The 25,272-nt window shown below is 36.3% G+C and overlaps 1 protein-coding gene across 33 annotated transcripts in view; it reads right to left on the reverse strand.

Annotated features, from left to right (window-relative positions):
- Window positions 1-25,272, reverse strand: part of HDAC9 (histone deacetylase 9) — a 921,222-nt gene that overhangs the window by 161,146 nt on the left and 734,804 nt on the right. For all 33 annotated transcript variants that reach the window (XR_012432611.1, XM_045387612.3, XM_065542223.1 and 30 more), the window contains 4 exons: window positions 13,232-13,287; window positions 12,899-12,986; window positions 6,889-7,008; window positions 6,478-6,575 (listed from right to left, as the gene is read on the reverse strand). Coding sequence is in view for 32 of the 33 variants with exons in the window: in XM_045387612.3 (XP_045243547.1) it covers window positions 6,478-6,575; window positions 6,889-7,008; window positions 12,899-12,986; window positions 13,232-13,287 (362 nt within the window). In the remaining variant the exon portion in view is untranslated. The remainder of the gene's footprint in view (window positions 1-6,477; window positions 6,576-6,888; window positions 7,009-12,898; window positions 12,987-13,231; window positions 13,288-25,272) is intronic.

A 25,272-nucleotide genomic window follows, 5' to 3' on the forward strand; every position in this document is an offset into this window, starting at 1 on the left:
ATCCATTGCAAGACTGGGAAGCATCAACCACAGCTCTCATTAACAAATTAAGATCCCAAATAATTTGACATTATTAAGTATGACTTTTGGATGACAATGAAATCATGCTTTATTTCAAAATTAAACCTAAATGTTCGTTTATCACTATGCATTCTATTAAAATTTAATTGATATTTTCAAGTTCTATTACATATCCCTTCCACGAAATCTAAATGCATACATAAGAAGAATATTATCTTTTAACAAAGATGAAAAAATTTATATTCCCATTGTAATCAGATTGGTTATTAAAAGGAAAAAAAGAACCAGGAGTTTAATTTGATAGGCTGTCTTACTATGTCAGATGAGGAGAAGGCACAAGGAGAAGTGGCTTGGAGATATCAAAGGCAGTGAAAGTCTAAATTTTCAATTTTGGGGCACTTACCAGTTTGGATGTCCAAGCCAAAGTTAAATAGACTAAAATGCATTACAAAGAATTTTTCAGTATATGATTGTTTTGTTATCCCATGCTCTTGACACAGGAACTACAGTTCCTGTATAGTTTAGGACCAACAAAGTACTGTCCCCACAATCACACTTGCTGCCATGGAATCTCCGATCACCATATACCAGCTGTGTGACATCAGGAAACCTACTGAAGCTCAAGAAGCATGGTAACTGCCTGCAGAAAACAGGAACACCTAACTCGAGGACTAGTAAAGCTTTTTAAAAAAATAAACAACTAGCAAAAATTAAAGCCTCGATGAATACTCTACATCACTATGTTACTATTATTATTATATTGTTGTTTCTACAATGGTATTATTCACTTATCATGAAATTACATTAAAATATTAAATATAAGAACAATAACCAAAAAAAGAAACCCCACAGTATTTACTTAGTCGTCATTACCAAAAGAGTGAATCTAAATAGTTACTGATGGTCCCATTTTATCTCTCAAATAGAATTTAGAAACCTCTTTTTCAGTTTATACATATAACAAGAATATTTAGAAGTTAATCTTCTAAGAATTAGCCAGAATAATGATGACATATTTTATAAAATAAGAATGAGAGAAAAGAAAGTATTTTACTTATTTATGTGCTCCTGCCCCAAATTATCTACTACTCTAGTTCCATGGTAAACCCAACCATTGTAAGAAATCTCTAGGCTGACTATTATTGACTCATCCAAAGAGCACTTGCTCTGTGGATATGACAATAAAAGGTTTTATCTGGTTCTGCACTTGAGTTAAATGCCCTTTTTACATTTTTGTCACAAGCAGGGGAGGAATCCCAGGAAGCCATCATTCCTATATTGAAGACTCAGCATCAGGAACAGAATTGCCACTTTGGTGAACCAAGAATAGACAGGATATCTGGAAAGATTTCCAATCACAACTTTGTGTTAATGGATTTTAATTTTGCTTATGTCATTAAAGCAAACAGATATGAACTCAAGACAGGAGAAAGATAGAAACTGGGCTGCTTGTATATGCTCAAATGGTTCAATGGCTTTAACTATGTAGCAAGAACATTAAGCTTCTAAAAATTCCAGTTAATTATATGTCCAAAATATTTTAGCAAAGCCTAAATTTGGAAGCACATAGCATTTTGATTAAATACAGATACTACCTACATAAGTCAATTACTTAAAAATAGGTAGTTTTCAATAATAACATCAAAAATCTTGACTACATATGTATTACCTCTACTAGACAACTCTCTTAAAATCCACTTTTCAGTTGGCACACTGACAACCTCAGTGCAAGAGAGTCCTTCTAGGTCAGAGTTTTCCCCTGAAATGAACTTCCCTGAAGAGCTAATATGTACAGATCCGTGGTCTATTGAAAATATGCATCAATAACAAATATTAACTAAGGTTAATCAATTAATTAATACATACTACAATATAGTGACATGAAAAGATGATATTTAAAAGCAGAACTTGTTTGCATCTAAAGAACCCAGATCAACAGCTCTATGACCTTTCTTTAGCTACTCCTCAGTATATGCCAAATGGGTCACTTTAATTATTTCATTAAAACCTGCTAAATTTAAGGAGCTTATATTTCTTTTCTTGAAATTAAAAGGGGCTACACAGGAATTGTCCTCCATTCATGCATTTGTTTATTTATTTAATAAAATAGGCATCATTTCAAGGACTACTAAAATCTTACTCACTGGAAATTGCTACTTATTTTTTAAACATTTGAAGATATTTTTCTCAGATTTAAACAGAAGCATGAGATTCACAACTGTCTCTTGCCCACTATAAACAAACCACTTAAATGGTCTGAGATAGTCACTTTAACATTTGCAGGACTCTTAAAAGAATTAGTCTTAGCCGGGCGCGGTGGCTCAAGCCTGTAATCCCAGCACTTTGGGAGGCTGAGACGGGCGGATCACAAGGTCAGGAGATCGAGACCATCCTGGCTAACACGGTGAAACCCCGTCTCTACTAAAAAATACAAAAAGCTAGCCGGGCGAGGTGGCGGGCGCCTGTAGTCCCAGCTACTCGGGAGGCTGAGGCAGGAGAATGGCGTGAACCCGGGAGGCGGAGCTTGCAGTGAGCTGAGATCCGGCCACTGCACTCCAGCCCGGGTGACAGAGCGAGACTCCGTCTCAAAAAAAAAAAAAAAAAAAAAAAAAAAAAAAAAAGAATTAGTCTTTAGAAAAAATAATGTGCCCAATCCTCATCAATGGACTGTAGAGAGTATAAAACCACTGGAATATCCTTTTGAAATGATTAAAACAGAGATTGCTTAGCAGGCATTCAGCAAAAGATTTGTTCAATAAAGAGAAGTCTGACATTCTTACAACAAAATGAATAGATGTTCAGAGTTCTTTGTAAAGCATAGTTTTTGAGAAGCCAAGGTAGTTCCCTCAGACTTTTGCTAGGTTCACTTAATACCTGAGCTTGACAATGCTCCTATCGCCAACATTATTCCCTCTTTCTTCTCTGATTCATTCATTTATTCATTGACTCATTCAATCAAATATTATTGAATAGCTCTTCTCTGCCATGTTGTTCACTGGGCATTTGTGCCTTAGGTTGGGAGGCTATGTGAGTATGAAGGTCTTACACTTTGGTAAAAAGTCACTGTGCTTTATTACTCCTGAGTATTTTAAGTCATAAACAGAAGAGAGTAGCAACGTGGTGTGACAAAAGGAGCATAGATTGTAGAGTCACAAACCAACTTCAAATTATTGCCCTTCCAATTAGTAGTTCTGTGACTTATATAAAGCACTTAAGAATTAGCCATAACGTCTATAAAGTTTCTAATCTAGGACCTAGCATGTAAGATCTCAATAAAAATAGCCATAATTATTTTATACAATAGTAACCTTTGAAATATATCTTAGCTGAACATAAAACATATTTGATACTGAATATTTTAAGAATTCTCGTGAAGAATCTTAAATATACCCTTCAATTATTTCAGAGATGAATGATAACTGCTTGGAAGAAATAACTAGTCATTTGAAATAATTTAGTTATTCTATTATATTTTTAAATTATATTTAAAGCTTTAAACACGAAATCTTTGGTTTGTCTATGATTTTTTTTGCCATAGAAAAAGTACATAATAGAAACCACGAAGGCAATATATGTGACAAATTCTAGATAGTAAAATAAGCAGCCATCTTATATCCCACTATAAATGTAGCTTCACAGGGAGAGAGGCTTTCCAAAAGATACTTATAAGAGTCCAGAAACAATTAAAAACTAAGAGAAAAGAAAAAGCACCATTTACTCTTTCCCCCACCTCCATTTCCTGCACCCACACACAGATGCCAGAAAGATCTTCTGGTTCAATACTAGGAAACAAGAAGTGTATTAAGGATAAGCTTAGAAAATAATACTACACTAAAAATTATTTGGCAGTCATCTGACTAAGCCCAAATTGACAAAGGAGTATATACAGGTATTATTGGGCTATCCTTTGCTTGCATAAGAGTTTACAAAGTATGATTCATTTTCTTTCTACCAATCCCTCCCTGATGTCCTTGAGCCAATAGAGAAAGATCATTTCACGGCTCCATGCATTTCACAGTTCATTCTCTCTGCCCAGTCAGTATGAATACCCCGTGACTCGAATTCCTTTTTTCCCCTTGAACGTTCCCACTTATCTTTAGAAGCAAAGGTTGAACAATGCTTGATGAAACCTTTCCTGAAATCATTCAGGACAAGTTAATCATTTTATGTGCTCTGAGCGCTTCTGTTCTCTAGAACAATAAGTATGACTTACATTATGATCCCTGAAAGTAACAACAGCTCTGAATTCCAAGTGCTTACCACAGTGCCTGGCATATAATATGCGTTCAATGCCAGTTTTTGAAATGAATGGCTTACTTAGCCATAACAAATTCACAAGTACTTCCAGTCATAAATGATGAATAGCAGACATGCCATAGTTCAAAAGTGGCAGGATTCTTATAAATTAATCTGGTTCTTAAATAAATATCGACATTGAAAGCCAGAAATTTACATTTCTGCAGCCTAGCTAAATAATGCCACTTCTCTAATTAAACTCAAGTAATGGAGATACACTGGGAAGCTTTGAAAAGTTTTGCTAATATAAAGTGTCGACCTTCCAGGCAAAGAAAAGGTGCCATTCTTGAGAATAGTCAACCCCATTCAGGAGTATGTCATTCATTTACCATTTAAACCACAAAACAATATGTGCACTTAATATCTGCTTTTACATTATTTGATGAAATGGTTGTGTTCAAAGAGATTCTTTAGAAAAAAATCTCATCCACCACTCACTTTGTGATGGGAAAACAAAGGCACAAAATAGAAGTTGCCTTTCATTTCTGTGCATACATGATTTATTTTTATGTAAAGCTATAGTACCCCAAATAGAACTATAATGATTTTAAAAATCTATGAATTCTGCATCAAAGATAATGGATATGATTGTATGAAATAGTAAGGTTGAGAATTTAATGTGTATTTAATGTGAATTTAATGTATATCATGCAAGTTACCAGGTTAACTTGGGAGGCAGACAAATAAATTCATATGTGATATCAAAACGAAATCTATTATCCTGTTAAAGTTCCTACAAGATATTAATAATGTTTGTGAAATTTGCAAATGTAATAGTATGTGTGATGTTGAAAAAGAGAATTCATAACATTAAAACCTCTATTTTTTTCGCATAATTTTTTATTTTGCTCATAATTAAAGCAAAATGTCTTCACAATCAACCCAAGTTTACAGTAGAAAAATTTATTTCAGTCATTTTTTCTACATTGTGGATATCTTTGTGTATATTTTTTCCCAAAATACACATTCCAAAACGTGGGTAGAATTTTCCTTTGTATCTTGAATGCCAAGCCAAACATATTTATTTTAAATGTATTTTTTAAACAGCTATTTTTCTATCGTTTTTCCTGGACCTGCTTTCTCATGAGAAATGAACTTCAAATGAGACAACGAAGTATGCGTGACACACAGGACAACAGAAACCCACCAAAATTTCATTAATTAAAAAATTCCCCATTATTTCCGTAAGTTTCAAATGTAGGGTATCAATAGGATTTTCTTCATGGGAACTTGTAAATGGCAAATTTCAAAACTATGAACACCTGTAAGGTTTTTTAATGTGGTTGTTTTGCTTTCAACTAAATAGAAAATTCAAGAAATTATGCATTACCAATAGGCTAAAACCTCTTCCAAAAATCTTGCAAGGGAGGCTCCTCAGGTTTAATTAACTAGACTCATTGACATCTGAAAAAAGACTAATGTTTAAACTACAAACTAGTGTTTTCTAAATTCCAGAGAAGAAATGCTCATTTTTAAAATTCTCTCAAAGAAAAGCTTTTAATTTGTTTTTTCTTATTTATATTAATATTTAGTTATTTGCTTAGACAAAAGCACAACGCTATGTGAATACATTGTAATTAATGTTACATTTTGTAGATTTTGTTCCAGAGAAACTGGAAACAACTAATTAATTAGTTAATGTTTTCATGTGAAAGGAAAACTATACAAAAGTCATTTACCCTACCATCAAATGAGATTGCCTTGGCCAATGTCATCAAAATGAGTGAGCTCCCCAGAACTAGGAATGCTAAATGGTGCTATGTAAAAAAGGAATTCTGTAGTCCAATGAAGTTTGAGAAATGCTTGGTCAACAAAATTAAATAGGTAATGAAGAACTTCTCAGGGCAATGAATATGCTAATGTCTACTGTAAAAATCACATCATATGTTATAATAGGCAGAATTTTCCAGACAGAACTATTCAAAAATAAATCTTTTTTTCTCCTTATTTGGGAGGGAAGGGAGAAAATGGGCCATTGGCCAATATACCTGTATAATTAAAACCAGGTCTTGATATATCTTTTCTTCTTACACATATTCCTATGTGGCTTTGAGCGATAATTTACCTTAATTACATTTACATTTCTCTTTCATATTTGGTGTTATTTCAATGGACATTTATTTTCCAATTTGCCACTTTCAGAGAGAAAGAAGTACCAACCTGAATGCTTCAAGGTACTCAACATCTCCCATGGGAGGATCAAGGCCACCTGTCCAGGCAATATTTATATTGTACCCTTCTCCAAGGCCTGTTCCAACCTGGGAAGAGAAAGACACACCATGGTAGGCAGAGAAGAGGGCAAATGGAAGAAAGCAAGAAGAGAGGAAAACAAGGATAGGGGAGCTCTTGAAATAAACATCAAACAACACATCAAATCAGCCCAACCTTCCCTGATGAACAGTGCTCTGGGTTATGCACTTGTTCTGCACTGGTTTTTGGTCCCATGGGACAATTCAGTAATCTCGTGTAATTTAAAACACCAGCAAAGGACAAGAAAATTAGGGGTAATCATGCAATGCAATTACCTGAAAGATACAAATAAAAGTGGGGCTCTAAAGAAATAAACCGAACCTCATTTGGGGCTCCACTGCCAGGGAAAAAGTTCCCTTCATCATAGCGATGGAGTGAAATGTACAGGATGCTGGGGTCAGCATAAAAGGCCTGCTGGGTACCGTTTCCATGGTGAACATCCTACGGGGAAATGAAAACAGACGACAAATACAGTCATGTCTAACTTTGTGTGGAGACAACCTTTCTGATTTCTAGTTCCCTTTCTACTCCACTTGCTTTTTCATTTTCTGTCTTCTCACTACGTTCCTCTTTTCTTTCTCCCATTCAGCCTGCTTCCACACCACCCCCTTTACTTCCTGAACTTTCAGGCAAATTACCCTTTAATGCACTCATTTTTTAAACTGGCTTCTAAAAATCAGGAAACCACAGCGAGCATGCCCTGGAGACTCCAGATGAGCAGTCATTGAGAAAGCCCAGTCCTTTGGTACAATTAGATATTTATACACCGGCTCTTTGTACTCTTTGCTTCAGTGATGGAATCTTGCATCCTGTTTTATGGAGGAATTTTATGACTTATTAACTGCCAACAGTTCATAACCCCTCAGGCTTAATTAACTAGCCTCATTGGCCTCTGAAAAAAGACTAATGTTTAAACTAAACTACAAACTAGTATTTTGCAGAAGGATCTATGGCTTACAGGGCATTTTCGCAATTCTTGACAGAACACTAAACATACGTGTATGCATTGATTTGCCAAGTCCCACCATTAAGGTCAAAGGCTTTGCAACCAGCTGAATAAATTGGCTTTCTTGAAGCTTTCAGTTCAGTTAGCAATCCCTCCGCAGTTAGAATCACTTCAAAAGAGAAGCCAGATGCAAAAAAACTTCATATTTCATTTTGATAAAATGGTAACGCAAGAGTCGAAGACACAGGAGCATGAGCTCATTAGCTCTTAAATCATTTGGGCCAAAGCAGAAGGATGGCATGGGGTTTTATGCAATCTTGTGCAATCTACCTAATTTAAATATTATATAATGACTTTCTTTACAGCCTCCTTCCTGCTCTTTTTTCCTTTCCCTACACCAGTCCTCTTTCCCATTCAAAAGAAAAAAATAGCTTGATATAAAACCTGACAGTTCTTTTTTCTCACTGTTTTATGATACAGATACATGCCAGAATTGATATAAGAAAGGTAAGTCAATAGAACTAATAGCATTGTTTTAAATGTCTTCACTGAAAGACCTCAAGTGCAAAAAAAAAAAAAAAAATCCTTAATTAATATGCTTTATAATATCTTCTGAACAAAAATAATGAGCCACTCCAAAAGTGGGTAATTTATGTATTTGCATTCAATAGAATATGACTGCTATACTTTAAACATACATAGCTTCTGGTTCTGTTATTTGAAAGTTGTAAAAACTTGTAACTATATACTTACTTTATATTAGTAAGATACAGAATCACACTATTTTCAACAATGATTCCTACAATTTTTAGTCAGGCACTATATAAATATCTGGTATGGATTATTTAATAAGTAAACAGAGGCTCAGAGAGTTTCAGTTACTAAGATTATACAGGTAATAAGTTGCATGACTGGGTCTTGAATCTACTTCCTATTCCAAAGGCCAAACTCTTAATGATTATACAGTTAACTGAAACTTACATTCATAATCTCTTTGATCCTCTTGGCAAAATTGTGAGGTGGGTTGTCAGTCATTATTGCTCCTTAGGAGGTTTATATGACCTGTCTTCATGCCAATCTCCAGCCCAGCACTCCTTCACTAGACACTATCATAGCCTCCTTTTGGTGAATTCTGAAAACCTGCATTGATCTTACCATCCATGGCATAGACATACAATAATCCTTTCCCCTTTTTGAATGGTACACATATCCAAAATTAAGAAATCATAATGTTGGGACAGATACCCATTATCCCAGAAAGTTGTTTCAGCTAAAGACATACATCATCAGGAAAAAAAATAACTTAGTCAAATTGTATTAATTCCTGGATTTCTGAATATCCCAAGGAAAGGAAGGAGGAGATAAAACTATTTTCCTTTATGTAAACAAGGGTGAAAAAATTAAAGCCACAATGTCTTTTGTGTTTATTACTGGATATCTAGAAAATGGACAAATAAAATATTTTGAAAAACAACATTAAGGGAATATTTGTATTTCCCCTAAACAATAGTAATTTTAGTCAGTTCTAAGACACATTTGGTCTGAGCATAAATGCATCCACAATTTGAACAGCAGAAAAATATTGCTTTGATTACTTTTGTTTCTCTGGGGACACTGTAAATGTTTACTTAAAACAATCACATATAAAATGATATGTTCTCTCAGATATAAAATTGTTCTTGAAAAACGTGTTACTCAATTTCTGAGAAACAAAATCCTGTTCACAGCATAATAAGATTTTCAACAGACATTATTATCAAAATACATAAATCCATTCTAATATGGCAATTCTTGATTCTGTATTCATATCCACCAAATATTTAGTGATAAAGGTTAAATTCAATTATGTCTTTTGTTTGGGGGAACAACTTACAGTATAGTCTTAAGAATATCATTTTTTTAAGGCTGGGCATGGTGGCTCACGCCTGTAATCCCAGCATTTTGGGAGGCCGAGATGGGCAGATCACCTGAGGTTGGGAGTTCAAGACCAGCCTGACCAACGTGGAGAAGCCCCGTCTCTACTAAAAATACAAAAATTAGCTGGCTGTGGTGGCACATGCCTGTAATCCCAGCTACTCGGGAGGCTGAGGCAGGAGAATCACTTGAACCCAGGAGGTGGAGGTTGCAGTGAGCTGAGATCATGCCATTGCACTCTAACCTGGGCAACAAGAGTGAAACTCTGTCTCAAGAAAAAAAGGAAAAAAAAGAATATCATTTTTTTTGTTCATTTTCCTTGCTGTAAAATATTCATACAAAATACTCATTGGTCAGGTATGATCTAAAGCTTGCTTCTGCATGGCAGCACATATATAATAAACTAAGATAAGAAAATTATTGGTGATTGTGAGAAATTACTGTAGAAATGAAACAAAATGAAACATTAAAAGCCCCAAAATAGACCTTGTATCTAAGATATGTGGGGAAATGCTGAAAAATCATTTAAATATGTTACTGGTTAAAAAGCATACTGCAAACATTGATGTTGTATAAGGATTTAGAACCTGTATATTTTCACTATTATGTTAAAATAACGTTGAGCAACTTTGAATAAATCATATATTCTACCAGCTAATGTTATCACTCCTAGTTATTTAGTTTAGGGACTTGTAATAAAGATCTAAATGAACTTGATCAACAACGCAATTTCCCCAAATCTAAGGACATTTGAATTAACTTTCCTTTTACAAAGACAGCTTAAAAAGTGCTATTGTCAAACTAAAAGTCACGTTACCTAAAAGCTACCTGAGTCATACAGTCTTACTTGCAGGACAAGTTAGTCCCCTAAACACAATGGCCAGTCTCTTGCAAGTTGAAAAGCAAGTACACCTGCTCCCTCTCCACACCCATCTGAATATGTTTGGGATCTGCCTCAGAAAGGAAAATGGAATAAATGAGCTCCACAGATCAGCTAGAATCATTCTTGCCTAAAATACTCAACACTGCTGAATTTGGCTGTGACCCAAAGTAGCAGGCGAATTAGAACTCTAGCTCTGTATTTACTAAGCATATAAAAACGCTGAAACTGCTGGACAAAGGAGTACCTTTGCCATCTATTGGCGCTATAATTTGTGGAGTTAGTTCACACCCCCCAGTTAACATTAATGACTTTGGATTTGCAGGAATAACTTTTTTGTTGTTCTTTATTTTGGCTATTGAAAAGCCATCTATTGGCTTTTTCATTGCTAACTTGCAGAATAGACCTGTCAGCCAGGGAGAACGGATGTCTCAAGGCCACGTGGCACTTTAAAACTTCCTTCTCGGCAGCTGGAAGAAACAGGAATTTCCTCAAAGTAGCCCTGCAGCTGCAGAATTTGGAAGACTTGAAAGTAAGAATATGTGGGCTGGTGGTGATCTCAGAGGCAACCCTTTGGACAGAACTCCATATATTTAGAGAATCTGAAACAAAAACTTCTCGTCTACTACAGCCTGTTGGGAAATCAGTATCCTTTCTGATTGGATAATGGAGCAAATACATAATCAAAGGCCAGGAAGCTTACAGGAAACTCCTTGGAGCTACCAGGTAACTTATTTTATAAATCGTATCAGATTTTTCCAGCAGTCTTTTATTCCTATACTGTATTACTGTACAAAAACAAAACTTTACATATAAATCCTCTGAAGTACAAAGTAGCCATTTACCACAAGGGAGGCATTTTAGCTTTCAAGTCTCTTGTACAATTCACTACTTTTAAGTCTAGATATCACAAATGTGTTTTCAAAGGGGACTCCTAACAGTTTTTGACTATCCTCCTACAACCTTAAAATGGTAGCAGAGGAGATTCTTTAGAAAGTAAACACTAAAAGATCCTTAAGGATAGGACAAACAGTTGACCAATCAATCACCTTCTTACATAATTTTCACAAATTTAGAAAGCTTAGAAAAATTCTTTCCCCACAATCTTTGCTCTTTATCTGCTTTTCTTAAGTTTCTGGCTTATCTTCCTGGCATAGAACTTACAGAACAAGGAGCATACTATTTTCTAAAATTTAATATCTTACAAATTATGCAGAATGGCAGTTATTAATTAATTTAGCTGTCATTTTGCATATAAATGAGAAAATGGGTACTGATGTCTTGATTTTTGTAAAATTGTAACATCTTGCTGTTGTAAGTATATCTAGGCCTTCAACACATTTCTTTAATGGTGAACTATGACCGACATTGAGACTTAGGCATGTTTGGAAAATACATGGATAGTCGGGTTTCAATATTCTTCGAAGTGCTTGCAGGAATGCTTCAATATAGTGTGTGAAAAACACCCATTCCAACGAAGCACAACAAATGGGTGTCGTTCTTCCATTTCTTTTATCTTCGTTTTAACTTAACTAAGCATTTCTTCACATGGCTTTGTTTGTGCTCTCTCAACCCTTTGGTGTGCCTGCTTAACTGAATTCGAAGGCTGGAGGGCGAGGCCGTGACTTCCAATAAGATTTAATTATGAGTGCAGATATGAACAAGATTTAGACTATTAAGGCTTGCACTTCAAAAAAAACCTTTAGCATATTTTGCCTTTAAATCTTTTATCACCTGCAAAAATTAATTAAGTTCAGATGTCCCAGGTTCAGTTTGGATGCCAGGGTTCATTTCCTGTCTATGCTTTGTCAGACAACCTATTACACCTCCTCGTGAACTGGAGGCAAACCGAAAACGGGGCTCATAAATCACCATTCACTTCTCTTTCGCCCTTTCCTGGGTTGGTCCTTTTTGTACGGGGCAGATCTCCAGCTCATTATTCATGAATATACTGTGGACAATATGCCAAGTGTCATCTGCTTTTAAACAAACCATTTGTTAAACAAATTATAACTTTATTGTGTAAGAATGCATCACGTTAAAACGCAAGACTAATCTGATGCCTCTGACTTTTAATCACTCAGGGTTCCTTCAGAGAATCATCCCAAACTGGCATCTGAGATTGGAGATCTTTTCAGTAACAGTGACATGCGGACTTGTTTTAATAATACCACTGTTGCACAACAAGCAACATGATTGCTAACCAGGGGAAGTGGCCAATTGGTTACCAAAGCAACAGCATTCTTTCCAGCACATCTGACTATTGAGTCTATATTCTGTAGGGAAAAGTAAATTCAGGTTCTGTTGGGTTATTTTAACTGTGGAAGTATCAATTCATTTAAGGATCATAAAAGTTGCCCTGATCTGCGCCTTCTTCTCATTAAATTGCAGTTAACACCATGAAAGTGAAACGTGAATGTTTATGGTTTCAGAACTGCAATCCTGAGTTTAATGAGTTTCCACATTCAAAGGAAACACACCCTTCAGTTGTTTGCAAGTGCTAAAAGCAAGACAACCCTAACAGAGAAATACAAATCCACTCCCTTTTATCTAGAATCACTGAAAATGCAGCTCTGGCCAGGAATACATACCAGATCTACAATCAATATCTTGCTTATATTTAGTTGGTCTCTCAAGTATTTGGCGGTAATTGCAACTGAATTAAAAAAGCAGAACCCCCTGCGGAATAGAGAAGAACAGAGAAATAAGAAAGCAAATCATCCAGGAAAACCATTATAAATAATGTTCAGAGCATTTTTTTTAAATGCTATATGATCTCTGAAGCCATAAATCTGCTTCTGGGAGTACCTCGCAAGATTTTTCAGTCCATCTGTTAACAATTAAAGGCTTCAGAAACATGCACGGGGCAGGTGACCGCCAAGAACCGTGGTGCTTGGAGATGGGCAACAGTCCCTGGTACTTACATGGCTGTGGATTCTTCAGCGTGATGGCCAGGGGGCCTCACAACAGCAAACCCATTCTGTAAAAACAAGACAGGTTTTCAATGGTCAGATATAATGGAGAGGGGAGGAGAGGGATTGCTTGGATCTCCAGGCACGACAGTGCCTCAGGCACACACACACAAAACTGAAGTCTCATACGCTTCCGAGATTGTTTTTGTTCCCCCATTGCCAGTCACAGAATGAAGAGAAACAACACATATGATCACATTTTCTCAGATCATGTCCAAAAAGAAGTCTCTGAGTCAGGGGAAGGACAGGATTCAGGGAGTGGCACCTAGCTGGCAAACATGCACGTCAGCTGTTAAACTAGCATGATTCATTTTCAAGAACAACTTCTTATTTTATGACATCAACATCCTACAGAGGGAGAAGAAATTCACTCTTGGTGCAGGTCTGGGTCAAAGTTTGGAAAGACCAGAGAAGATCCAAAGTGAAAATTCTTTAACTGGATCTCCTCGATGGTTATTTACACTGCAATGTCAGTAAAATGATAAATTTACACTCACACACTCACATAGACACAAAAGAAATCCCAGAAAGGTGAAAAAGAGAACAATGGAAAGCCCACATTTCTTCCAGTCTATAAATTTAGCTTGGATGACCGCCAAGACTTGCAACTTTATTGGATTCCCTAAGTCAATTTCTAGCCCGCGTTCTGGAATTTTATAAAGAATTCCAGGGCTGAGAAGCAAGCAGATCTATCCATGATCAAGAAATGCCTTAACCTCCAGATTAGTTGGAATGCATCACGGAAAGCTGAAGTAACTCCGGCATGAAGGCAGGGAACTATAAATCCTTGCAAAACCAGCATGCTCAGAAAAGTTGGGTTGTTTGACGTGAAGTAATCATTTATCACATGGTTCACACCACCTTTCACTTAACTATGGTTCAAGTAACATGCTCAAAAGAGCACGTGAATGCTGTTTTATACACAATCCTAAAACTTTTGAAATAATTTCAACATACCCCAAGGACTTTTATTTTCAAACCTTTCACTGCAAATATAAAAATATTGAGAAAACTAATCTATTCTCTAGGTCTTTAAATGCACACACATTTTTCCAGAATGTTACGGTCATTAACACACAATGAGTTAATTTGCTATATATTTTGTTGAATATATATAATAATAAACTCAGAAGCAAATTAGAATCATATAATATCAATTAGAAATCTAGTAATGGTGATAAACATATTCCCTGTTCTTATTCTTAAGACACTTACTATCTCTCTGATGGTAATATATTAATATGAAAGAAACTATCAATGAAAAACACAAGATAATAGAGACTGAAATATTAAGATGGTAGATTGACACTATAGAGTGCTACAGGACTTCTGAGAATGGAGAATTTGGTAAAGATTATGACAGATGCACATAGTTCACTGGGAAACCAATAGTTAGGATGAAAATAACAATTATATAATACAAGGCAATATAATTAGCATGTAAAGAACTATTATGATTAGATCAACCACATTAAAATTTTGTGATTCAATTAAAAATATGTTTAATGGGTTAAAGGTATGACATAACAACATACAGAAGAAAACACCCAGTAACCAGTAGCTATTTAAAAATTCAACTTAATTAGTAATTAAATGAACATAGCTTAAAATTCCAGAGAGAAGCCATTTTCTACCCTGGAAATTAAATTTTTAGAAAATGTTCTATGCTGACAATGGAGTAGGTTCGCTAAATGCTCATATGCTGCTTGTAGAAGGATAATTCATTAGAGCCTTTGTAGAAAATAATTCACCTCTATGTATCCAGAGCCTTAAAAAAAAATATGTGTCTTCTGATTTAGTCATCTAGTTAAAAAAGTTCTGCCTTAAGGGTGCCATTAACTATGTACACAAGCAATTATGTAAAAGATAGTGTCTTATTTATAATAGGGAAAACCAAATTACTTTAGTGAGCTAACGTTAGGTGATTGGTTAATGACTTATGGTACATTTATACCATGGGCTATTAGATAGTCATTAACATTTTGTTATAAATACTTAGTGGAACCGAAAATACATTATAATGTTAATTTTTGAAGTGTTAGTATTAATAATATACATAGTATAATACATATGAAGGAAGGGTTAATATGGGTTATTTTATTTTTAATTTATAATTTCATATATATATATATAGTTTTTGTTTTGAGACGAGGTCTCACTATGCTGCCCAGGCTTGTCTCAAATTCGTGGGCTCAAGCATTCCATCCACCTTGTACTCCCAAAGTGCTGGGATTACAGGTGTGCACTGCTGCACCCGGCTAAATTTCATGTAGTTTTCAAATAGTTTTACAACAAAAAATGAATTATCTAATAGTGAAAAAATATATATAACAGGGAATATTGAGAGGTAGGTGTTAATGGGTCTTACCAGAAAAGTTGTGTTTACAAAGGAAGAAAAAAAAATTTAAGGCATCCTAGGCAGGGGTTAAAGCATGAAAACAAAGAAGAAACGATTTTAGTATTATGGAAGAAAGTCAATCTGACCCTAGAGTTTATGTTAAGAAACAAAATGGAAATGAAATCTCATAGGTAATTAGCTGGATTATAAAAAACAAAACAAAACAAAACAAAAAACCCAGACTTGAATTCTGTCTTCCTCCTTTCACTTCTTTCATTTACAGCTAAATTCCTTGAACGAAGTATCTGCTTTTCACTTTATAATCCTTTGCGGGAACCTCCATCATTCTGCTAAACTCTTTCTGAAACTGCTTAATCTTAGGTTGAAAATGATCTTCTTCTCGCCAAAATCAACAAACTTTTTCTCAGTCATCATGATCCACCCAAACCTTCCATTGTGCTCTCAGGAATATCAAACTCCTCTACATTTTCCATATATTTTCTGAGTGCCCCCCTTTCCTTAGCTGAAACCTCAAAAAGTTGCTTCTCCCACAATCTGCTCAAGTGGTAGCTGTTTCCTCTCTCACACCTCACAAACCTGCCTGCAGCAGCAGGCAGAGTTGGTGTCCTTGTTTCTTCACTGCTGCTTTGAGAACACAAAGTCCACTGCACCTATCCCCACAATACTTTCTTGTAAAAAAGAACTGTATCACTCAGAAAAAGAGAAGACAGAACGCAGTTAGATGCCCGACTCTGAGTCCTAATGCAGTCCGGGTTCCTTTATTCTCTGTTACACTAGAGAAGGTGTTAGTCCTTCTAAAATCTGTCTCACTGCCTGCAATTTGGACCCCAACCTTCCTGCTTTTCTACCATCCCTTATAAAACTTTTCGCACTAACATGTTACATTTGTATAATTCCCCTCCAAATTATAGACATTGTATTGAGATTCAAATAGGTTCAAGCTTCTGCTATTAAAAATGTGTTATATAAATATAATATTATAAACATTATATAAATATAAACTATATATGATATATGTGTGTATATTTATGTGTGTATGTGTATATATGTGTGTATTTGTTTATATGTATGTATATATGTGTATGTGAAGATTTTATATATATCTATATAATTTTAATAATTATATATTTTTATAATTATATACAAATATATATTTTTTATAATTTATATGTATATATAAAATCTTTGTCCTTAATCCTATCAATCCCTCTGGTTCCCACGCTTTTCTTCTTCTCCATTTAATAGTCAACATTCTTCAAAAGGTGATCTGTCCTACTTTCTCCTTTTCCTCATGTCTCCTTCAGTTACCAACCTCTAATTTCTCCTCCAACCTCATTAGTCCACTAAAGAAGTTCTTACAAAAGTTACCAGTGGCCGTCATGCTACTAAATCCAAGGTCATCTTTTTTCATCTCAGCCTTCTGGCCCTAAACTTTCAAAACTATTGGCTGCATCTTCCTTTTCACAAGACTATTCTTGGCTTCTGTAACTTCATGCTCTCCTGGTTTTCCTCTATCTTTTCCCTTCCTAATCAATCTCCCTTGGAGGCTCATACTAAGTCTTCTCATTTTTAAATACTGAAATTACTCAAGTCCAAGTCTTTGTCTTTTCCTCTGCTTTTCCACACCTCCTAGGCAAGGCCACCAGTCTTATGAATTCGGCCATCACTCATCTCATATATTTCACAGACTTCTATTTCCAAAGATGGACTCTTCTCTGGGAACCAGCCCAATATATATTAGTCCATCTACTCAATATCACTTGGATGCATCAAAGTCATTTAAAACTCTATACCAAGATCAAACTTCTGACCTTCTGCCAGGCTTCTCTAACTTAGAAATGGAACCATGATTGATCCAGTGGCTCAAGTCAGAGACCAATGAGTTGTCTTTAACGGCACCTTCTCCCTATCCTTTCTCCATCCCCTTTTATTTCATGACAAATTCCTGTTGATTTTGTTTTTAAATATCACTCAAATGCATGCAGTTATATCTGAATGCATTCCTTGAATATGTTGCCTTTTGAATTCCTGCCTTTTGAATTACTCCTCCAGTAATTATTCTAACATCCACACAGTGGATAAGACACCAGAGCTCACTTTGTGAGTGCTCAGACGAAAGGCACATGAGGGTGGCAGACGGAAGATGGCTGTCTGCAAGCCACAAAGAGAGCTCTCACTGTGTGATTCAACATCCACACAGACAATCCATTCAATATCCTGATTTCTGAGTTCTCTGACTCTTTGCTTTCAATACATTAGTTTTTTGTTTACAGTCATATTCCTAGACCCTATCATTACCAATAGCAACACCACTTTCATGATTTCAATGTCAAGCATCCTACTCTCCTACTATCCTATCACTCCAGTTATAGCTTCATCTGAACCAGGACTTCCAATCCATTCATCTTATTCATGTTTGCTTATCCATCAATCACCCCCACCACCATGTTTGCTTTCCTTCTTATCTGGGTTAAACTTCAGACCCATCATTAAATTTACTTTCTCACATACACACTTAGTCATCTTGTCTCTTTCTCCCGCCAGCATACTCCCTTTGTGTATTCTGCTCAGGTTGCCATAACTCATGACCATAGGTTAGGTGGCTTACACACAGACATGCATCTCTCACAGTTCTGGATGCTGGAAGTCCCAGATCAGCTCCAGCAGGGTTTGTTCTCTGGTGAGAGCTCTCTTTGTGGCTTACAGACAGCCGTCTTCCCTCTGCCATCCTCAGGTGCCTTACGTGTGAGCACTCACAAAGTGGGCTCTGGTGTTTCTTCTTCTTCTTCTTCTTCTTCTTCTTCTTCTTCTTCTTCTTCTTCTTCTTCTTCTTCATCCTCTTCCTCTTCCTCTTCTTCCTCGTCTTCTTCCTCGTCTTCTTCATCTTCTTCTTCTCCATCCTTTTCTTCCCTGTCTTCTTCTTCTTCTTCTTCTTTCTTCTTTCTTCTTTCTTCTTTCTTCTTCTTCTTTTTTTCTTTTTTCTTTACAGGGTCTTGCCCTGTCACTGGGCCGGAGTGCAGTGGTGCCATATCAGTTCACTGCAGTCTCAACCCCTGGGCTAAAGTCATCCTCCCACCTCAGCCTCCAGAGCAGCTGGGGCTACAGGCACACACCACCACACCTGGCTAATTACTATTTTTAGTGAAGATGGGATTTTGCCCTGTTGCCCAGGCTGGTCTCAAACTCCTGAGCTCAAGTGATCACCTGCCTTAGCCTCCAGATTGCTGAGATTACAGGTGTGAGCCACTGTGCCTGGCCTCTTCCACTTCTTACAAGGGTACCAGCCTATTTGACTGGGGACCTTAAGACTGCATGTGATCCTTATCATCTCCTCATAGGCCTGTATTGAAATACAGCCACACTGGACATTAGGGCTTCAACATATGAATTTTAGGGAGGCACAGACATACTTTCAATCACTTTGTCCCTTTCTCCCTCCAACATACTCCTGTGGTAAAATTATCATCCTGATTAAACACAAGTCACACCTGCTCTGTTCCTGCACTTAAGCATACCCAAAAGACAAATGACTTGTCACCTAAATTCATGATTACAAACCTTAAATAAACATTACGTGATGCCCAGCAATCATACTATATTCCTTAACAATGAACTCTCCTATCCTTTCAGATGAGCATTTCTACCTTCCTTTCCTTTCTTTCTTCCAATCTCCTACCCTGCTCATTCCTTACTGTTTGCTGATGGCTTTTCTTCTTATTTCACCAGATAGTAGCAGCAGTTTGAATACAATGTCTACATTCTTCCACCAGAAATTCTACTCACCTACCCCACCATCCTTGATCCTATGTGAGAACAATTTTGACGTGTGCACTTAATCTTAGTCCCTCTCACCTATTCAAGGACATCTCACTCACCGCTTTCCTCTCTCTCTCTCTGATAACCTGTGTTTTCTTCTATTGGGTTATTTCCATCAGAATAAAAAACATATTAAGTCAAAAAAAACAAAACAAAATGACAAATAAAAGTATTATAATATTATAGCAGAATATATAATAAATAACAAAATACAAATAATATGATAAATAATAAAATCTAATATTTTATTGCCCATTTAATCCTAACAACTTGTGTTAGGCAGATAATATTATTATCCCCATTTCACAAATGAAGATACTGAGGCACAGAAAGATGAAATAACTTGCCTAAGGTTCATATCTAGCAAGTGACAGTGCTGCGATTCTATTCCAGACAATCTGGCACATAAGAACAGTCATTTAAGACTAGTCAACTGCCTGATCTGGTCTCTGTTTACCTATGATATAAAAAGGAAATATGTGATGGGGCGCTGTGGCTCACACCTGTAATCCCAGCAATTTGGGAGGCTGAGATGGGCAGATCTCCTGAGGTCAAGAGTTCAAGGCCAGCCTGGCCAACATGGTGAAACCTCATCTCTACTAAAAATACACAAATGAGCCAGGCGTGGTGGCAGGTGCCTGTAATCCCAGCTACTCAAGAGTCTAAGGCAGGAGAATCGCTTGAACCTGGGAGGCGGAGGTTGCAGTGAGCTGTGATCGCCCCATTTCACCCCAGCCTGGGCAACGAGAGTGAGACTCTGTCTCAAACAAACAAACAAACAAACAAACAAACAAAAAACCCTTGGACTCTTTGAAGTGAAAGGTGTCTTTTTGTATGTTAATGAGATGACTGGGGGCTGGGGGGTCCTGGATAGCATCAGGATGGTGGCTTGTTTCCACAGGAACCAACAGCATGATTAGAAGATTGAAATATTGATCCCCACACCCTAACTTCTGGGGAGGAGAGAGAGGCTGGAGGTAGAGTTGATTATCAAGGACCAATAATTTGATCAATCTTGTCCATGTGATGGAACCTTCATAAACAATGAAAAGATAAGTTTCAGAGTTTCCAGGCTGGTGAACATGTGGAGAAACTGCAAGAGTGGCACACTTGGAGAGGCAATGAAAGCTTTGTGACCCTCCTCCATACCTTGTCCCATGCATCTCTTCCATCTGGCTGTTTCTGAGTTGTGTCTTTCATAGTAAAACAGTAATCTAGTAGGTAAACTGATTTCCTGAGTTCTGGAAGTTATCTTAGCATAATCAGACCCAAAGAGGGGGTTGTAACAACATCTGATGTATAGCCAACTGGGCAGAGGCACAGATGACAACCTGGACGTGCAACTGGCATCTGAAGTGGGGACAGTCTGGTGGGGCTGAGCCCTTAACTTGTGAGATCTGATTCTATCTACAGGAAGAGAGTGTCAGAATTGAGTTAAACTGAAGGACACCCAGTCAGTGTCTGCAGATAATTGGAGAATTGCTGGCTGTAGGAAAAAAACACATACATATGGTGTCTGAAGTGTTCTATGTTAATTGTGAATATACAGAAAAACAGCTGATTTTCCTTTTACCACTACATCAATTTTATTTTGTAGCACCATCCATCTTACTTTCTCCGCCCCAGCCACACTGGCCTTTTCATTCCTTCTGCCACAGTGCTCTGCCTATGCTCCTAGTTCTATGTGGGATGTCTTCTACTTACCCACTCCCTCCCTTTGCCTGGATAATGCCTCCTTATCCACACATTTCAGCTCCAACATCATTTCACCAGAGAAACCATTCCTGAGCCTCTATCAGTCACCATCAAGTTCCTCTGTGTTCTGGTTTCAATGTGTTTCCTCCAAAATTCAGATGTTGAAACTTAAGGATCAATATGATACTATTAAATGGTAGGGCCTTTAAGCAGTGATGAGGTCATGCAAGCATTTCCTATCATAAATCAGATAAGGCCATTATAAAATAGGCTTCATGAAGCCTTTGGTGGGCTTGCCCTTTCACCTTCCACCCCGTAAGGACACACTGTCCCTCCCCTAAGGTGGCCACAGCAACAAGGTGCCATTTTGGAAGCAGAGAAAGACCTCACGAGACAATCAAATTTGCTGGCACCTTGATCCTGGACTTGACCCCAGCCTCCAGAACTGTGAGTAAATACATTCTGCTTGTTACACATTACTGCATCTGTGGTATTTTGTTACAGCAGTACAAATGGACTAAGACACTCTATGATATGCTCTTAGAGATCTGCCAACCCCGATTTCTGAGAACTCATCTCTACTTGTAATGATACACCTCTTGGTGTGATTATTTAATACATTTGTTGTTATTATGTTTATTGTAAGATGAATGTCCTCCTCCCCATTCCCCAAAGCATCTACTTTTTGCTCACCATTTTATCTGCTAGATTTACATAGTACCTGACATACAGTGGCCAGTAAAGAATGATAAAACAGATCTATGAATAGCTACTACCCTGGCTCTTTTCCTCTCCCTCTGGCCATTCCTGTACTCTGGCCTTTGCTGGAAAAGTTTCCTTCTCACAAGGGCCCCAGATTTTGCAGCCCAGGTTTTGGAAGAAGGTTGCTGTTGAGACTTGGGAGCACCTTCTTTCTTAAAACACATAAGATATTTTGTGCTTTATAATGAATAGAATCATTGATTTGATGAAACTGTGAAAACGTTTTAAAATAAGATGACTATTCTTACAGTATCTGCTTTTCACACTGAATTCTGAGTCTCCTGACAGGCAATTTGTGTAGTAGTTTTCGGACATAAAGATGTGTTGTGTATTATACTTGAACCAAGTTTCTCCTTGGCTCAAGAACATGTGTCTCTTCAGTAAGTATTTCTCAACAAGTTTTTAAAAATAATTAATTTACTGTTTTTCAAAGAACTTGAAAGTCTACTAGTCTGACAAAATATAACTATCAGAAAACATATGCAAGAAAGAATTTAGTGGTTTAATTTCTTATTTTCTCATTTAATGGCAGTAAAAATAGAAAATGTTTCTTATTTTATGAAAACAAATCTGTTTCTCAAACTTTGAAGTGAATATGATATTCATATTCAACCTTTTTAAACGTATGAGCATCTTAGATTGTTGTAGGAAAACCCACAAATGCCGTATTATGCGATACAATTTAGATTTTTTTCTACTTAATAACATGGAAAAACTCTTTGCTTTATATTTTAAGTTACAAAGACCAAACAGTGAATCTAAGCAAATATATCCTATAGTACTTTTCTGTGGATTTCACTCAACTTAATGGTGATATAGATTGTATTTTAATGAACTGATCTGTAACATTTTTTCTCAAGTTTTACTTTCCCTTCAGGCATGAACATGACTAATAATAGAACTTTGGCAGTATTTTAATGTCACCAAAAGTGACGATTGATGTTTCAAGGACTGAATACTCACATTCCTACTTTCTTGTTGTTGTTTAGATTGGTGTTATAGATGTTTCTCCTTAGTTTAAAGGGAAGAAATGATGTTTTCCATTGTGACCACATGTGGAAGTACAAGAGAATATTTAATTGCCAAATACAGCCATGTGGTATCCAGGAAAGAAAATCTATGGATTCATTTATATGCAAAACTGGATTTGAAGAAAAAGAATCTGATCATTTTAGACTAGTCTATTTTCACAACTGATGAAATTCACATTTTCTGGGCAAATTTATCAAAATGACAGATTTATTTTTGTATTCTTTATATACGTAGTGAAACCCTCCCTAGGCAAATAAAGCGCAGGCAGTAAGCAAATCACTGGAACCAATTTAAACATTTATTTTTTGTTGGTTTTAAAAATTTATTTATTATTATTATTATTTTTTTTAGATGGAGTCTCGCTCTGTCACCCAGGCTGGAGTACAGTGGCACGATCTCGGCTCACTACAACCTCCGCCTCCTGGGTTCAAGCGATTGTCCTGCCTCAGCCACCTGAGGAGCTGGGATTGCAGGTGCATGCCACAAAGTCTGGCTAATTTTTGTATTTTTAGTAGAGACAGAGTTTTGCCATGTTGGGCAGGCTGGTCTTAAACTCCTGACTTCAAGTGATCCACCCATCTCAGTCTCCTAAAGTGCTGGGATTACAGGCGTGAGCCACTGCGCCTGGCTAAACATTCTTTCTCTTTCTTTCTTTCTTTTTTTAATTTCACATAAACTAAGTCTATTGCTATGGCAGTGATGGGTACAGAAAATAAGAAGTGCAAATTTATATGACAATTTTACTTGTTGCATTCATTAAGATTGTCCCATGGGCAACAGAAATGTATATTTCCATTTCTCTAACACCCCCATAGCCAAATAGTATTTGGATGGTAAGAACCGCTACTAATTCCAACCTAGATGGAGTACTTTAGGCTTCAAAATCATGAAAAATAAAGGTCAAATCTCCACTGATGAGGGTAGGAACACATCGTGTACCAGAATCAGCCAATAAATACAGAATGCAGAACAAAAAAGTCAAGATGATTCAGACTTTAACAAACACTAAGCAATGAGCGCAGAGCTTAAATTAATACTACCTTTAACACCCAGTAGTCCTGCTAGCTACTTACTAATTTTTATATATTTATTCTTGGTAAAGGTATAGCTGCAGTGCAGAGAATAGTAAGTCTGTGTAACATTTATAAACTGACAAGAGATGAGATGATTGTTTCTTTGTTGGAAGTAGTTGATCAAATATTAGATTTTAACTTAAGTTTTATAAATATAACTATTTTAGGAGACTATAACAAAATGAAAAATCATACAGAGAAAAATGTTTTATGTATAATGTAACTGCCTACTATCCAAAAACTAATTGAGCATATCAGACCAGCTGATTGGGATTCTGTTTTTAAAATTCCTCTTTGAGTGTACTGGTAATTTAGAGCTCAATAATTACCTCCCAATGCCTAAGTATCAGCACTAAAGTACTTCTAAATGTTTGAAAGTATCAATGCTCAGTAAAATAATATGGATCAAAAGCAAGCACAGTGTGGAAAAATTCTACAGCATATATTTCCAAGTGAAGATGTGATGGTTGAATTACTACTTCCAATACATTTGCTGAATTGAAAATTCATATGCAATGTTTTATGTGTGTGAACTATTTCACTGGAAGCCAAAATTTCAGCTACCCAAATTCCTATTGATGCATTATCAATTTTGAAAATGACTTTAAGAAGCATTCTTTGCATAAATGTAGGTTGAAGTTTTTTTTTTAAGAAGAATGAGGATATTTAATTCACTTTGCTATTTAATGGTAACTCTAATTATTAAATATACTTGTGCATAGGCAATTTGGGTCTTTTACAAAAGAATTGTTGAAAGCAGCCAGAATCTGCAGTTTCTATGACTATGCTGGGATAGTAGTTTTTCTCTCTCAAAAATAGGTTTGCTAGCAAGTGCCCCTTCTAACCTCCCAATAATCTTACTTGCCATGTGTACAAGTCTCTTACCTGATGACAGAACAAAAGAGTAATGAAATAAAGCATACATTAGCTAGTTTAACATATTTTAAAATATTTACAGCAATAAACTTCTGATTTTTTATATTAAGTTGTACAGAGGTCAAGAAATCAGAAACATGGTCAGGACATAATGCTTTTGAAAGGTTTAACTGGAAAAAAGATCCAAATGTTCTCCTATTACACTCAAATTTTGTTTTGGAAAATCACTGCTTCAAGCATTTGTGTTATTGGGTGAACCCTCTTTGGGTTTTTTTGGTTGTTTTTGTTTTGGGGGAGTGAGTGTGTAAGGATATTTGTTGTGACAGGCTTTACAATATAAATAATACCGCTCACCTAGGTATATTAAGTAGTTTATTTAT

Source organism: Macaca fascicularis, chromosome 3 (assembly GCF_037993035.2).
Source record: "Macaca fascicularis isolate 582-1 chromosome 3, T2T-MFA8v1.1".
Classification (NCBI taxonomy): Eukaryota; Metazoa; Chordata; class Mammalia; order Primates; family Cercopithecidae; genus Macaca; species Macaca fascicularis.